Source organism: Oncorhynchus nerka, linkage group LG14 (genome assembly GCF_034236695.1).
Source record: "Oncorhynchus nerka isolate Pitt River linkage group LG14, Oner_Uvic_2.0, whole genome shotgun sequence".
NCBI lineage: Eukaryota > Metazoa > Chordata > Actinopteri > Salmoniformes > Salmonidae > Oncorhynchus > Oncorhynchus nerka.
Genome location: NC_088409.1, coordinates 24,975,637 through 24,990,381, shown reverse-complemented (window position 1 = coordinate 24,990,381; position 14,745 = coordinate 24,975,637). Strand labels below are relative to the sequence as shown.

Sequence of the window (14,745 nt, the reverse complement as noted above, 5' to 3'; positions counted from 1 at the left end):
GTGCGGAAATTCGTTGTGTTGTGGCGCTGGCAATCACATGTGTTTGGGATTCTGAAGTTGTTTTGCGAGGATTCTCCCGAAACCTATTTCATGATCTGAAAAGGGTGTTTTGCAAAGGTTTGTGAGCATGGCAGTTAAGTTTTAAAATTAAAGTTGTTAGTAAACGTTGTTGAAAAGCCGTGATTTGGTTACCGGTTGTTAGTGTCATCATACTTCTCAGCATAAGTATATTTCGATGAACAGTCCAAAAACGTGTTGTTGACCTGTTCCCCGGTTCCTCCTGTCTCAGCATATGACTGCCCAGGAGGTGCGGCTGTGTGGCCTGCTGCTACAGGAGCACTTTGGAGAGGTGGTGGAGAGGATAGGCACTCACCTGCTCAGAGGAGGGGCACAGAACCTCAGGACCATCGCCAATGAGACCAACACACCACTGGACCTGGTACTACACAAACAAACACATATACACCCACACACAAACATAAAACATATTGTTCAACCTAGGTGGTGACCCTGTCTCTTCTGCAGGTGAAGAAGTCTCTGTGTGTGTTGGTACAGCACGGTGCTTGTGAGTTCGGGTCGGGCCGGCGAGGCCCCGGGAGCCCAGTGGAGTACCGGGCCAGCTGTGAGCGGGTTCTAAGGGTTCTGCGGTACCCGCGGTACATCTACACAGCTAAGACCCTGTATGGAGACACAGGAGAACTCATCGTGGAGGAGGTCCTACAACGAGGCCATATGACCATGAGCAACACGGTCAAGACTGTAGCTGACCGACTCACTCATAACATGGAGGGTGTGTGAGAGAGCGATTACAAGATGTATGATTATTCTATATTTTCTTCTCCTTCTGTCCTCATGATTTTTCTCTCTGTAGAGGGTCGTAGTATGGAGTACAGTGAGGTGGTCTCAGCCTTCTCTAAGCTGGTGGAGACTCACTTCCTGCAGCGCTGTCCTCCGGTGGCCGAGATGGGAACTGCAGCCACCTCCACTTCCCCGGCGACCCCGGCACCCCTGCCGCCCCCGCCTCCACTGCCCCCCCAACAGCAGAGAGCAACCCCGACTGCTACACACTGCCCCATGTCACACTCATAGGTACCGCAAACACTTTGTCTCATATAACACGTAGTACCTTTTCACCTGTGTGCTTACCCACATGTAAACCTCCTGCTATATGTAATTCAGTAAATAGTTGCTATACACTCGCTTGTTGTGTTTGTGGGGCAGGTCGTGGGAAGCGCAGACGCTCCAGTGACGACAGTGAGGAGCAGAGAGGAGGGAAGAAAGCCAAGATGGACTCAGAGGTCAGACCCTCTACTCTTGACACTCAGAGATAATGGGCTGCTATAGAGAATCAGAGAATCTTGTTCTGTTATTCTTTTACTCCTCTCAATAAGGAATGGAACCGTTTTGAATGACTTGTGCCTCCTTCTATCTCCTCCCTCCCTCTCTTTCCAGTCGTGTGGTGATGAGGGGATCTACTGGCAGGTGAACTTTGAGAGGTTCCATCAGCACTTCAGAGACCAGGCCATCATTAGTGCTGTGGCCAGCAAACTGGACCAGGTCAGTGTCACAGACCCCTACAGACCACCTCCGTATGCTTGTAGACCAGGAGAGATTTAATGGGGGTGGTCTAAGTCAGTGATTCCCAAACTGAGGGGTTAGCAGGGAGGGTCGTGGCCTAGTTCTGCACTTCAAGACAAAATGTGTCGAATTGCAGGAAAGCTTTAAACCTACCTGATGTTTTCTCCACCAACAAGAGGGGTGTGAACAGTTTGTATCATGAACAGTGTTTGTGCCCATAGAAATAGATGTGTCATACGGGATGTTCCCCAATGCTGGAAGGGGGGCCTGAGTGAAAAAGACCGCTCTCTTCCCCCCCACAGACCAGTAGTGAGATAGTGAGGACTATGTTGAGGATGAGTGAGGTTACCACCACACAGACCGCCGCCTACACTCAGCCCCTCTCAGCCAATGAGATCTTCCGCTCCCTCCCGCCCAACTACAGCATCAGCAGACCAATACTGGACCAGTACCTCTCCCTTCTGGTGGATGACCCGGTAGGAGCAGATCAAGGATCAGATTCCCCTCCCCATATCCCAACCTTAACCATTGGGAGATCAATTGCAGAACTGACCTTGGATCAGTGCCTAGGGGGCTGGTAAACTGATGTTTCTCCCTCCTTCTTCCTCAGATGGAGTTTGTGGGGAAATCAGGTGACAGTGGAGGAGGAATGTACGTGGTCAGTATCCTTTTTCAACCCTGATGCAACCTGTTTGAGTTTCTCATCCACACACCACACACTATTGTATAATAGGTCATTTCCAGTATTTCATGATACAGTTGTAAGTGGTCGTTTCTTGACTGACCACTCAGATCTCCAAAGAGCCCTGGCCAACCTGGCGAGAGCCACACTGGAGTCTGTGGTACAGGAGAGGTCGGTGTGTCTGTGTTTGTCAGAGTTGGTCTGTGTCCATTTACTGTGTTTAGCCCACGGTGGCTACATAACTTGTAGGGTGTCACTCATTCAACCTTTCCCATTGTCAGGTTTGGCTCGCGGTCGGCTAGGATCTTCCGTCTGTTGCTAAGGAAACGTCACCTGGAGCAGAAGCAGGTGGAGGACTTTGCTATGATCCCTGCCAAGGAGGCCAAAGACATGCTGTACACACTGCTGTCAGAGAACCTGGTACAGCTACAGGTAACCCACAAATACACACACACTATACAAACCATACAGGTAACCCACAAATACACACACACACTATATACAAACCATACATTATCATGCTGACCTGTGTTTTTCCACCCTAGGAAATCCCTAAGACTCCTGACCACGCCCCTTCACGTACCTTCTACCTGTACACTGTCAACCAGCTGCCTACTGCCCGGCTACTGCTACAACACTGCTACAAGGTACACATTCAAACTAAGCTATACTTTGAGCAGCAGGATGAAACACTGATATTGCAGATGAGCGTGATGCAAGATGGCTCACTCGGGACAAAATATTTGCAAACCTACACTGGAGTCACAGCGGTAGTGCTGTAGTTTACTGAACACATATTGTCCACATTGACACACTAAATCCCCAGCCTCTTTCTGACTTTCTCTCTTCTACAACTGTACCTTTACATCTACATTTTAAACTGTCTAAATAAAGAGGAAATACGGAAGGAGAACGAGTCAAAAATCTACTTTCAGTTTATTAGGTACACCTATCTAGTACCAGGTCGGACCCCCCCTTTGCCTCCAGAACAGCCTGAATTCTTTGCGGCATGGACTCAAAGTCAGAAACGTTCCACCGGGATGTTAGTCCATGCTGATGCGATGGCATCACACGGTTGCTGCAGATTGGACAGTGGTACACCACCGCCACCAGCCTGTACCGTTGACACCAGGCAGGATGGGTCCACGGACACATGCTGCTTACGGCAAATCCGGACTCTTCCATCAGCATGACGCAACAGGAACCGGGATTCGTTGAAGGTTTTTCCACTCATCAATTGTTCACTGTTGGTGATCTTGAGCCTACTGGAGCCACTTCTTCTTGTTTTTGGCTGATAGGAGTGGAACCCTGTGTGGTCGTCTGCTGCAATAGCCCATCCGTGACAAGGACCGACGAGATGTGCGTTCCGAGATGCCGTTCTGCACACCACTGTTGTCCTGTGCCGTTATTTGCCTGTTTGTGGCCCGTCTGTTAGTTTGCATGATTCTTGCTAATCTCCTTCGACCTCTCATCAACAAGCTGTTTTCGCCCACAGGACTGCCGCTGACTGGATGCTTTTTGTTTGTCCATTCTCGGGAAACCATAGACACTGCTGTGCGTGAAAAGCCCAGGCCATTGGCCATTCCTGAGATCTGGCATGCCTGACACCGACGATCATATCACTCTCAGGTCACTTAGGTCACTGGCTTTGCCCATTCTAACATTCAATCAAACAGTAGTAACTGAATGCCTCAATGCCTGCCTGCTTTATATAGCAAGCCACGGTCACGTGACTCAGTCTGTAGGAGTGATATATTTTGGTGAATGTGGTGGTGTACCTAATAACCTGGCCGGTGAGTGTACATGTCTGCATGTGTACTTTACGGTGCTGCAACTTGAGCTTCAGGACCACAACAGCAGAGACATTTAGTGTCGCAATTCACACTCCATTGTTGCAGAAGCCCGCCTGATATTGCTTCTACATCTGCATTGCTTGCTGTTTGGGGTTTCAGGCTGCGTTTCTGTACAAGCCCTCTGTGACATCATTACTTCGTGCATCGCTGACTTGACAATTAATGGTGGACGTCTGACTTGCAGATAGGGCTGGGAGTTGCCGAGGACCTCATGATATTATCACAATACTTAGGTGCTGATACGATATGTATTGCGATTCTCACGTTTCTATATGCAATGCGATATTGCGATTTGATGTTCCAAACATATTGCTCGCTATACGTCTGCTGCAGAGAGACGAGAGCATGAGAACGTTTGTTTTGATCAGTCATGGAAATAAAAGTGCAGAAAATCTGTTGGCTTACTATTATAAAAAGAAGATGGAGAACAAGTCCAAAACAATATTGTGATATGTAACTGTACATTTTTCCCCCATCACTACATGCAGACAGTGGCTAATCTGATTGAGAGGCGCCTCTTCGAGACCAAGGAGAACAAGTGAGTTTATTGATTGATTCCTGAGTGGATGGATTGATAGATTCCTGCTGTCTCCTGCTAAGGTCTCTTTAGGTCTGCATATTGACTTTTAGAGGACAATAGAGGACCACAATGGAAAAAGTCTGACTTTTTGTGTATATAATCCTCAGCAATTTTAGTACATGTACACGACTTCCTGTGTTTGATTGACAGGCGTCTGCTGGAGAAGTCCCAGCGAATCGAGGCGATCCTGGCATCGCTGCAGGCCAGTGGGGCGGAGCCTGAACAGCTGACAGAGGTGGAGGAGATGATCACTGCCCCCGAGAGACAGCAGCTAGAAGCCCTGCGACATCACATCAACAAGTACTGCATTACCACTGCACCTTAATTACCACTGCACCTTAATTACCACTGCACCTTAATTACCACTGCACCTTAATTACCACTGCACCTTAATTACCACTGCGCCTTAATTACCACTGCGCCTTAATTACCACTGCACCTTAATTACCACTGCACCTTAATTACCACTACATCCATACTATAGATCTATAGAGACAGCAGCTAGAAGCCCTGCGACATCACATCAACAAGTACTGCATTACCACTGCACCTTAATTACCACTGCGCCTTAATTACCACTGCACCTTAATTACCACTGCACCTTAATTACCACTGCGCCTTAATTACCACTGCGCCTTAATTACCACTGCATCTTAATTACCACTACATCTTAATTACCACTGCGCCTTAATTACCACTGCACCTTAATTACCACTGCACCTTAATTACCACTGTGCCTTAATTACCACTACATCCATACTATAGATCTATAGAGACAGTGGCTAGAAGCCCTGTGACATCACATCAACAAATACTGCATTACTACTACTACTAATACACACGTACTATAGATCAGGGATGGGCAACTTTGATGGGGATGGGGGGGGCACAAAAAATGTGAACATCGCGGGTCTGCGCACCACATCCATACCTACTCTTGCAGTCAGAGCCGACCCTTTTAGGGGCCCTAAGCTAGGAGACAATACATTGACTTTTTAGAGTACATTTCCTGTAATTCTACACATTTTGCCATAAGGTGGAGAGAAATGTTTTCTATTTTTAATATGCTATCTGAGTGAGAGGGATGAATTCAACCATGATTACTGCTAGTTTAGATAAGACTAACAATGTACAGAATGTTAGCTGACATGGGGGAGTGACTGTCAGTGACTGACATAACAAGAGAAACTGCTGATGCACAACAAATGTCAAAATTGCAACTTGTGTATTCTACTATTGTAACTCTCAACAGTAAGTTGAGACCTCCAACTGGAAGACCTACGACGTCACATCAACAAGTACTACTACTAAATCAAATCAAAGTTTATTTGTCACGTGCGCCGAATACAACAGCTTACAGTGAAATGCTTACTTACCAACGGTGCAATTTTTAGGTAAACAATAGATAAGTAAAGAAATGCAGTGGGGCAAAAAAGTATTTAGTCAGCCACCAATTGTGCAAGTTCTCCCACTTAAAAAGATGAGAGGCCTGTAATTTTCATCATAGGTACACTTCAACTATGACAGACAAAATGAGAAAAAAATCCAGAAAATCACATTGTAGGATTTTTTATGAATTTATTTGCAAATTATGGTGGAAAATAAGTATTTGGTCACCTACAAACAAGCAAGATTTCTGGCTCTCACAGACCTGTAACTTCTTCTTTAAGAGGATCCTCTGTCCTCCACTCGTTACCTGTATTAATGGCACCTGTTTGAACTTGTTATCAGTATAAAAGACACCAGTCCACAACCTCAAATAGTCACACTCCAAACTCCACTATGGCCAAGACCAAAGAGCTGTGAAAGGACACCAGAAACAAAATTGTAGACCTGCACCAGGCTGGGAAGACTGAATCTGCAATAGGTAAGCAGCTTGGTTTGAAGAAATCAACTGTGGGAGCAATTATTAGGAAATGGAAGACATACAAGACCACTGATAATCTCCCTTAATCTGGGGCTCCACGCAAGATCTCACCCCGTAGGGTCAAAATGATCACAAGAACGGTGAGACAAAATCCCAGAACCACACGGGGGACCTAGTGAATGACCTGCAGAGAGCTGGGACCAAAGTAACAAAGACTACCATCAGTAACACACTACGCCGCCAGGGACTCAAATCCTAATTACCACTACATCCATACTATAGATCTATAGAGACAGCGGCTAGAAGCCCTGTGACATCACATCAACAAATACTGCATTACCACTGCACCTTAATTACCACTGCACCTTAATTACCACTGCACCTTAATTACCACTGCACCTTAATTACCACTGCACCAGACGTGTCCCCCTGCTTAAGCCAGTACATGTCCAGGCCCGTCTGAAGTTTGCTAGAGAGCATTTGGATGATCCAGAAGAAGATTGGAAGAATGTCATATGGTCAGATGAAACCAAAATATAACTTTTTGGTAAAAACTCAACTCGTTGTGTTTGGAGGACAAAGAATGCTGAGTTGCATCCAAAGAACACCACACCTACTGTGAAGCATAGGGGTAGAAACATCATGCTTTGGGGCTGTTTTTCTGCAAAGGGACCAGGACGACTGATCCGTGTAAAGAAAAGAATGAATGGGGCCACATATCGTGAGATTTTGAGTGAAAACCTCCTTCCATCAGCAAGTGCATTGAAGATGAAACGTGGCTGGGTCTTTCAGCATGACAATGATCCCAAACACACCGCCCGGGCAACGAAGGAGTGGCTTCGTAAGAAGCATTTCAAGGTCCTGGAGTGGCCTAGCCAGTCTCCAGATCTCAACCCCATAGAACATCTTTGGAGGGAGTTGCCCAGCAACAGCCCCAAAACATCACTGCTCTAGAGGAGATCTGCATGGAGGAATGGGCCAAAATACCAGCAACAGTGTGTGTGAACCTTGTGAAGACTTACAGAAAACGTTTGACCTCTGTCATTGCCAACAAAGGGTATATAACAAAGTATTGTGATAAACATTTGTTATTGACCAAATACTTATTTTCCACCATAATTTGCAAATAAATTCATTAAAAATCCTACAATGTGATTTTCTGGATTTTTTTCTCTCTCATTTTGTCTGTCATAGTTGAAGTGTACCTATGATGAGGATTACAGGCCTCTCTCATCTTTTTAAGTGGGAGAACTTGCACAATTGGTGGCTGACTAAATACTTTTTTGCCCCACTGTATAAACAACAGTAAAAAGAGTAACAAATAACAGTAGCGAGGCTATATACAGGCACCGGTTAGTCGGGCTAATTGAGGTAGGATGTACATGAATGTATAGTTAAAGTGACTATGCATTATTGATAAACAGAGAGTAGCAGCAGCATAAAAGAGGGGTTGGGGGGGGGGACAATGAAAATAGTCCGGGTAGCCATTTGATTACCTGTTCAGGAGTCGTATGGCTTGGAGGTAAAAGCTGTTGAGAAGCCTTTTGGTCCTATACTTGGTGCTCCGGTACCACTTGCCATGCGGTAGCAGAGAGAACCGTCTGACTGGGGTGGCTGGGGTCTTTCACAATTTGTAGGGCCTTCCTCTGACACTGCCTGGTGTAGAGGTCCTGGATGGCAGGAAGCTTGGCCCCAGTGATGTACTGGGCCGTACGCACTACCCTCTGTAGTGCCTGATGGTCGGAGGCCGAGCACTTGCCATACCAGGCAGTGATGCAACCAGTGCTACTGCTACGACACCCATACTATATATCTATAGACAACAGCTAGAGGCCTACGACATCACATCAACAAGTACTACTACATACTTGTTATTACTACATTACTGTAGCTTTATTACCTCTTTCTTTTACTTGTTTCTTTTCTCCCTGAAGGTTGGACTCTACAGAGAACCAGGTGGATGAGACTGTCTTTCTACTGGAGTCCTACATCTTCTCTACCAAGACCAAGTGAGAGGGAGGGGAGAAACACAATGGACATGAAGTTGCATCAATACAATATGTTTGGGTTTTCATATACCTGTGCTTTTTCTGCCTGACGTACAGACGTCGTTATTTCAGTTATATGTTCAACAATGTCTGCTAGTGTGAAAGTGTTTTTTCTTTTATAGAATGAAGTAGTCTGAAATGCCAGATAAAAAATACAAATAAAAAGTTATGTAATAAAATATTTGGTTCATGTGAATGAATGATCCCATGTATGTATAAATGAACATGAAAGAAACTAAAATAACATTTTCAAAAACTTTAATTATCAATAGTTTTAATTTGACTGAAAAACTCTACTGTAGAGAAAATGGGTGAAAAATCTAAAGTCATGATGACTTCTGAATATTAAATAGACAGTTTGGTTTGTAACAACGTTTCATAGAAATACAAATGGCCCCCATTATCAGGTAGTGCATTTTCATTCAAGCTTCCTTGAATGATGGAACTGCTTTCCATATAGCACAACATGGTACTAATTACAGGTTGATGCCTATACGGTATCTACTTATACAACATGGTACTAATTACAGGTTGATGCCTATACGGTATCTACTTATACAACATGGTACTAATTACAGGTTGATGCCTGTACTGTATCTACTTATACAACATGGTACTAATTACAGGTTGATGCCTGTACTGTATCTACTTATACAACATGGTACTAATTACAGGTTGATACCTGTACGGTATCTACTTATACAACATGGTACTAATTACAGGTCGATGCCTATACGGTATCTACTTATACAACATGGTACTAATTACAGGTTGATACCTGTACGGCATCTACTTATACAACATGGTACTAATTACAGGTCATGCCTGTATCTACTTATACAACATGTACTAATTACAGGTTAGATACCGTCCAACATGGTACTAATTACAGGTTGATACCTGTACTGTATCTACTTATACAACATGGTACTAATTACAGGTCGATGCCTATACGTTATCTACTTATACAACATGGTACTAATTACAGGTCGATGCCTATACGGTATCTACTTATACAACATGGTACTAATTACAGGTCGATGCCTGTACTATATCTACATATACAACATGGTACTAATTACAGGTTGATACCTGTACTGTATCTACTTATACAACATGGTACTAATTACAGGTTAATACCTATACGGTATCTACTTATACAACATGGTACTAATTACAGGTTGATGCCTGTACGGTATCTACTTATACAACATGGTACTAATTACAGGTTGATACCTGTACTATATCTACTTATACAACATGGTACTAATTACAGGTTGATGCCTGTACGGTATCTACTTATACAACATGGTACTAATTACAGGTTGATACCTGTACTATATCTACTTATACAACATGGTACTAATTACAGGTTGATACCTGTACTGTATCTACTTATACAACATGGTACTAATTACAGGTCGATGCCTATACGTTATCTACTTATACAACATGGTACTAATTACAGGTTGATACCTATACGGTATCTACTTATACAGATCTATGCTGTTTGAAATCTGCAGTCATTGAACATCATACCCAGTCACATTGCACCAGGAGTGTCAAACTCATTCCACAGAGGGCTGTGTGTCTGTAGGTTTTTGTTTTGTCCATTCAATTAAGACCTAGACAACCAGTTGAGGGGAGTCCCTCACTAAGCCGTGACCTTAATTCATCCATCAAGTACAAGGGTGGAGTGAACCTGCAGACACTCGGCCCTCCGTGGAATGAGTTTGACACATAGTGTACAACATTATTTCCTGTCTGGGACATCTCTGAAGAAAACTCATGTACACGTCCTTCCTGCTGTACGTTTCTAAACAGGTGTGTAACTACAGCCCTACAGCCATGGGTTCACCTGTAGAAACAGACAAGATGTTGGGCTGTCTGATGATAGATGCAGTCTGTGCCATGTGGTGTTGGGTGTTTGACAGTTCAGACACACACTGGGCAACGCTCATCTATACCGGCTGTGCGTTCTTTATGGGGGGGGCACGATTTAGAAGAGAGGGAAGGCATCTGTTTTTATTGCTGGGGGGGCGGAGCAGTCTCTGTGCAGGTCGTTGCCATGGGGATGGGCACGAAGTGGACTCTTTCTGTGGTTCTCTGGTTGTCACAGATACTGTATCCATTGACTGACATCATGGCGGCGAGGGGCGGGCTCAGTCCTCGAGTTCCTCGTCCTTTATCTGTTTACGAGTGAAGAACCCCAGCTGGAGAAAGGAGGGATGAGAAGGAAGAAGTGAAATCCAAAGTGTTGATCTTTACCACAAAGGCAGAGGAGAAAGAGTGTGAGGTACAGAGGTACTGTATGGTGAGGTGTGATTGGTGTACCTTCCACATTGTGAAGATGATGAGGGCCAATAGCAGAAGCCCTCCAATGATGCTACCTATCAGAATCCAGAGAGAAATAGGGATGGCCCGCCCCTTTAGTACCTCCAACACCGTCTGATGGAGAGAAAGAGAAAAAAGGCTGATAGTAGAGACAGTCTGACAGATATTCATCACCCTATACCAGCTTCCTACTCTATCTGGATGTAAACAACAGACAGACAGACAGTATATCATCACCCTATACCAGCTTCCTACTCTATCTGGATGTAAACAACAGACAGACAGATATCATCACCCTATACCAGCTTCCTACTCTATCTGGATGTAAACAACAGACAGGCAGACAGATATCATCACCCTATACCATCTTCCTACTATATCTGGATGTAAACAACAGACAGACAGACAGATATCATCACCCTATACCAGCTTCCTACTCTATCTGGATGTAAACAACAGACAGACAGATATCATCACCCTATACCAGCTTCCTAGTCTATCAGGATGTAAACAACAGACAGACAGACAGACAGATATCATCACCCTATACCAGCTTCCTACTCTATCTGGATGTAAACAACAGACAGACAGACAGTATATCATCACCCTATACCAGCTTCCTACTCTATCTGGATGTAAACAACAGACAGACAGACAGATATCATCACCCTATACCAGCTTCCTCTATCTGGATGTAAATGAGTCAGGCACAGACAAGGCTAAACCAGTCCTCCACTATTAGTGTTAATCCTGCTGTTCTCTCACCTCCCTCCAGATGGCGCCACTCCCCAGAGTGACCAGGTTAGATTCCTGAGCAGCCAGACGATAGGCACTCACTATTCTCACCACCTTAAACTTAGCCTGGTGACAGAGACACAAAGTCAGAGTGAGTGTTTTTATAGTTAGAGCTGTGTGTGTGTGTGTGTTTGTGTGAGAGAGAGAGAAACTTCGTACCTGTCTGAAGAAGTTGTCGTGGACCCTGCGGCTGACTCGTATGAGAGCGGTCTGTCCTCGATGCAGCTGCTGTACCTCACACACCACCTCCACACACCATGACCTGCTGCAGTTCTACACACCGCACACAGAAACATGTTACAACTGTAAATACACTATATAGCTAGTTAGGATTGTGAATGAGATCATCTTGTGCGTGGGTATTTGTGTGTGTGTGCATGTATGTGCGTGCATCAGTGTATATGTGTCTGTCTGTTCTCACCAGTAGGTCAGTCTGTTGCATGTCTTCAGGATGTAGTGGTCGTACATCTCTCTGTCTGTCCTTCAGCTGGGACACGTCACTGTCTACACTGCAGTTCACCCCTGTCACCTGACATCACAAAGGTCACAGTTCAGAACCAGAGAGAAATGACAATAACTGTTTATTCCATCAGTAGTGGGAGAGGGTTAGTACTCACGTTGTAAGAGAAGACCTCAGTAACAGCCATGAAGAGTCTGTCTCCAGCTGCTACAGAGGGCAGGCTCAGCCTCAACTCCAGGTTACTCACACTGTAACAGCCCAGGTTCTGCAGCTACACACAGAACACATTAGTCTGAGGTGTGTGTGTGTGTGTGTGTGTGTGTGTGTGTGTGTAAAGACAGTATGTATGGTTATGCGTGTGATTGTGCAGTAAGGATATTAAGGAAACAGATATATTGTGTGTGCACTGCTTACCCTGAAGTGTGTGTAGAACTCTGGTCCTATTGCCTCTGATATGGTTCTGGTTGGGTGGACCTCATAACGGTTCAGATTGGAGTCACTACAAAGAAAGGTAGAGATACAGGGAATGAGAGAGAGAGAGAGAGAGAGAGAGAGAGAGAGAGAGAGAGAGAGAGAGAGAGACTAACCTGGTGATGAAGAGGTCAGGTTCGTACTGAACCACAGTCTGGAGCTGAACACTGTTGTAGAGAGAGAGAGAGAGACTAACCTGGTGATGAAGAGGTCAGGTTCGTACTGAACCACAGTCTGGAGCTGAACACTGTTGTCTCCCAACGTAGCCTCTCTCTCCACACTGTCACTATGGGAACCAGGAACACAGAGATGTATATGACAGACACATGACAAAACAAACACACAGTACTTCTGTCTCTACTGGAGGCTGAATTTCAGGTTAATTTCTAGAAGCTCCCAATAGGAATCCCTTTACATTCCTCCATAGGATTATAATGACTTACCTGGCAACTGTGAGTTTCATCTGGACTTTACTGAGCAGAGACGTACAGCTGAACTCAAACTCTAACATGAAGTTCACCTGACAGAGAGAAGATAAGAGGTGGGGGGGATTGAGTTTTTGGTATCAGAACTACACTGAACAAATATATGACCGCACCATGAAACAATTTCTAAGATTTTTCCATTTGCCTCATGCAGTGAGACACATCTCCTTCACATAGAGTTGATCAGGCTGTTGATTGTGATCTGTGGAATGTTGTCCCACTCCTCTTCAATGGCTCTGCAAAGTTACTGGATGTTGGAAGGAACTGGAACACGCTGTCGTACACGTCGACCCAGAGCATCCCAAACATACTCAATGGGTGACATGTCTGCTGAGTATGCAAGCCATGGAAGAACTGGGACATTTTTAGCTTCCAAGAATTGTGTACAGATCCTTGCGACATGGGGCCGTGCATTATCATGCTGAAACATGAGGTGATGGCGGTGGATGGCAAGACAATGGGCCTCAGGATCTCGTCACAGTATCTCTGTGCATTCAAATGATCATCCATAAAATGCAATTGTATTTGTTGTCCGTAGATTATGCCTGCCCATACCATAACCCCACCCCCACCATGGGGCACTCTGTTCACAACGTTGACGTCAGCAAACACTATACCATAACCCCACCCCCACCATGGGGCACTCTGTTCACAACGTTGACGTCAGCAAACACTATACCATAACCCCACCCCACTATGGGGCACTCTGTTCACAACGTTGACGTCAGCAAACACTATACCATAACCCCACCCCCACCATGGGGCACTCTGTTCACAACGTTGACGTCAGCAAACACTATACCATAACCCCACCCCCACCATGGGGCACTCTGTTCACAACGTTGACGTCAGCAAACACTATACCATAACCCCACCCCCACTATAGGGCACTCTGTTCACAACGTTGACGTCAGCAAACACTATACCATAACCCCACCCCCACCATGGGGCACTCTGTTCACAACGTTGACGTCAGCAAACACTATACCATAACCCCACCCCCACTATGGGGCACTCTGTTCACAACGTTGACGTCAGCAAACACTATACCATAACCCCACCCCCACTATGGGGCACTCTGTTCACAACGTTGACGTCAGCAAACACTATACCATAACCCCACCCCCACTATGGGGCACTCTGTTCACAACGTTGACGTCAGCAAACACTATACCATAACCCCACCCCCACTATGGGGCACTCTGTTCACAACGTTGACGTCAGCAAACACTATACCATAACCCCACCCCCACCATGGGGCACTCTGTTCACAACGTTGACGTCAGCAAACACAACACCATAACCCCACCCCCACTATAGGGCACTCTGTTCACAACGTTGACGTCAGCAAACACTATACCATAACCCCACCCCCACTATAGGGCACTCTGTTCCAACGATGACGTCAGCAAACACTATACCATAACCCCACCCCCACTATGGGGCACTCTGTTCACAACGTTGACGTCAGCAAACACTATACCATAACCCCACCCCCACTATGGGGCACTCTGTTCACAACGTTGACGTCAGCAAACACTATACCATAACCCCACCCCCACTATGGGGCACTCTGTTCACAACGTTGACGT

At 45.4% G+C, this 14,745-nt stretch overlaps 2 protein-coding genes across 3 annotated transcripts in view; one reads left to right on the top strand and one right to left on the bottom strand.

The window, feature by feature from the left end:
- Positions 1 to 26: 26 nt before the first annotated feature.
- polr3c (polymerase (RNA) III (DNA directed) polypeptide C) lies at positions 27 to 8,870 on the top strand. The gene is given in 15 exon segments (XM_029652033.2): positions 27 to 117; positions 290 to 439; positions 526 to 790; positions 872 to 990; positions 993 to 1,089; positions 1,222 to 1,298; positions 1,453 to 1,557; positions 1,881 to 2,054; positions 2,189 to 2,240; positions 2,371 to 2,431; positions 2,542 to 2,692; positions 2,806 to 2,907; positions 4,602 to 4,651; positions 4,844 to 4,993; positions 8,495 to 8,870. Coding segments are annotated over 14 exon segments (1,629 nt in total). The 5' UTR covers positions 27 to 117; positions 290 to 292; the 3' UTR covers positions 8,574 to 8,870.
- Positions 8,871 to 9,475: 605 nt separating this feature from the next.
- itga10 (integrin, alpha 10) overlaps positions 9,476 to 14,745 on the bottom strand; it is an 81,788-nt gene continuing 76,518 nt past the window's right edge. Inside the window, exons 22-30 of one of the 2 annotated variants that reach the window (XM_065027824.1) lie at positions 13,112 to 13,188; positions 12,865 to 12,954; positions 12,612 to 12,696; positions 12,355 to 12,468; positions 12,159 to 12,266; positions 11,897 to 12,010; positions 11,708 to 11,803; positions 10,943 to 11,056; positions 9,476 to 10,821 (exon numbers count right to left, since the gene is read on the bottom strand). In XM_065027824.1, the coding sequence (XP_064883896.1) occupies positions 10,771 to 10,821; positions 10,943 to 11,056; positions 11,708 to 11,803; positions 11,897 to 12,010; positions 12,159 to 12,266; positions 12,355 to 12,468; positions 12,612 to 12,696; positions 12,865 to 12,954; positions 13,112 to 13,188 (849 nt within the window). In that variant the 3' untranslated portion in view covers positions 9,476 to 10,770. Of the gene's footprint in view, positions 10,822 to 10,942; positions 11,057 to 11,707; positions 11,804 to 11,896; positions 12,011 to 12,158; positions 12,267 to 12,354; positions 12,469 to 12,611; positions 12,697 to 12,784; positions 12,955 to 13,111; positions 13,189 to 14,745 lie in introns of those variants that run through there. The other variant, XR_010465744.1, reaches the window with a different exon arrangement.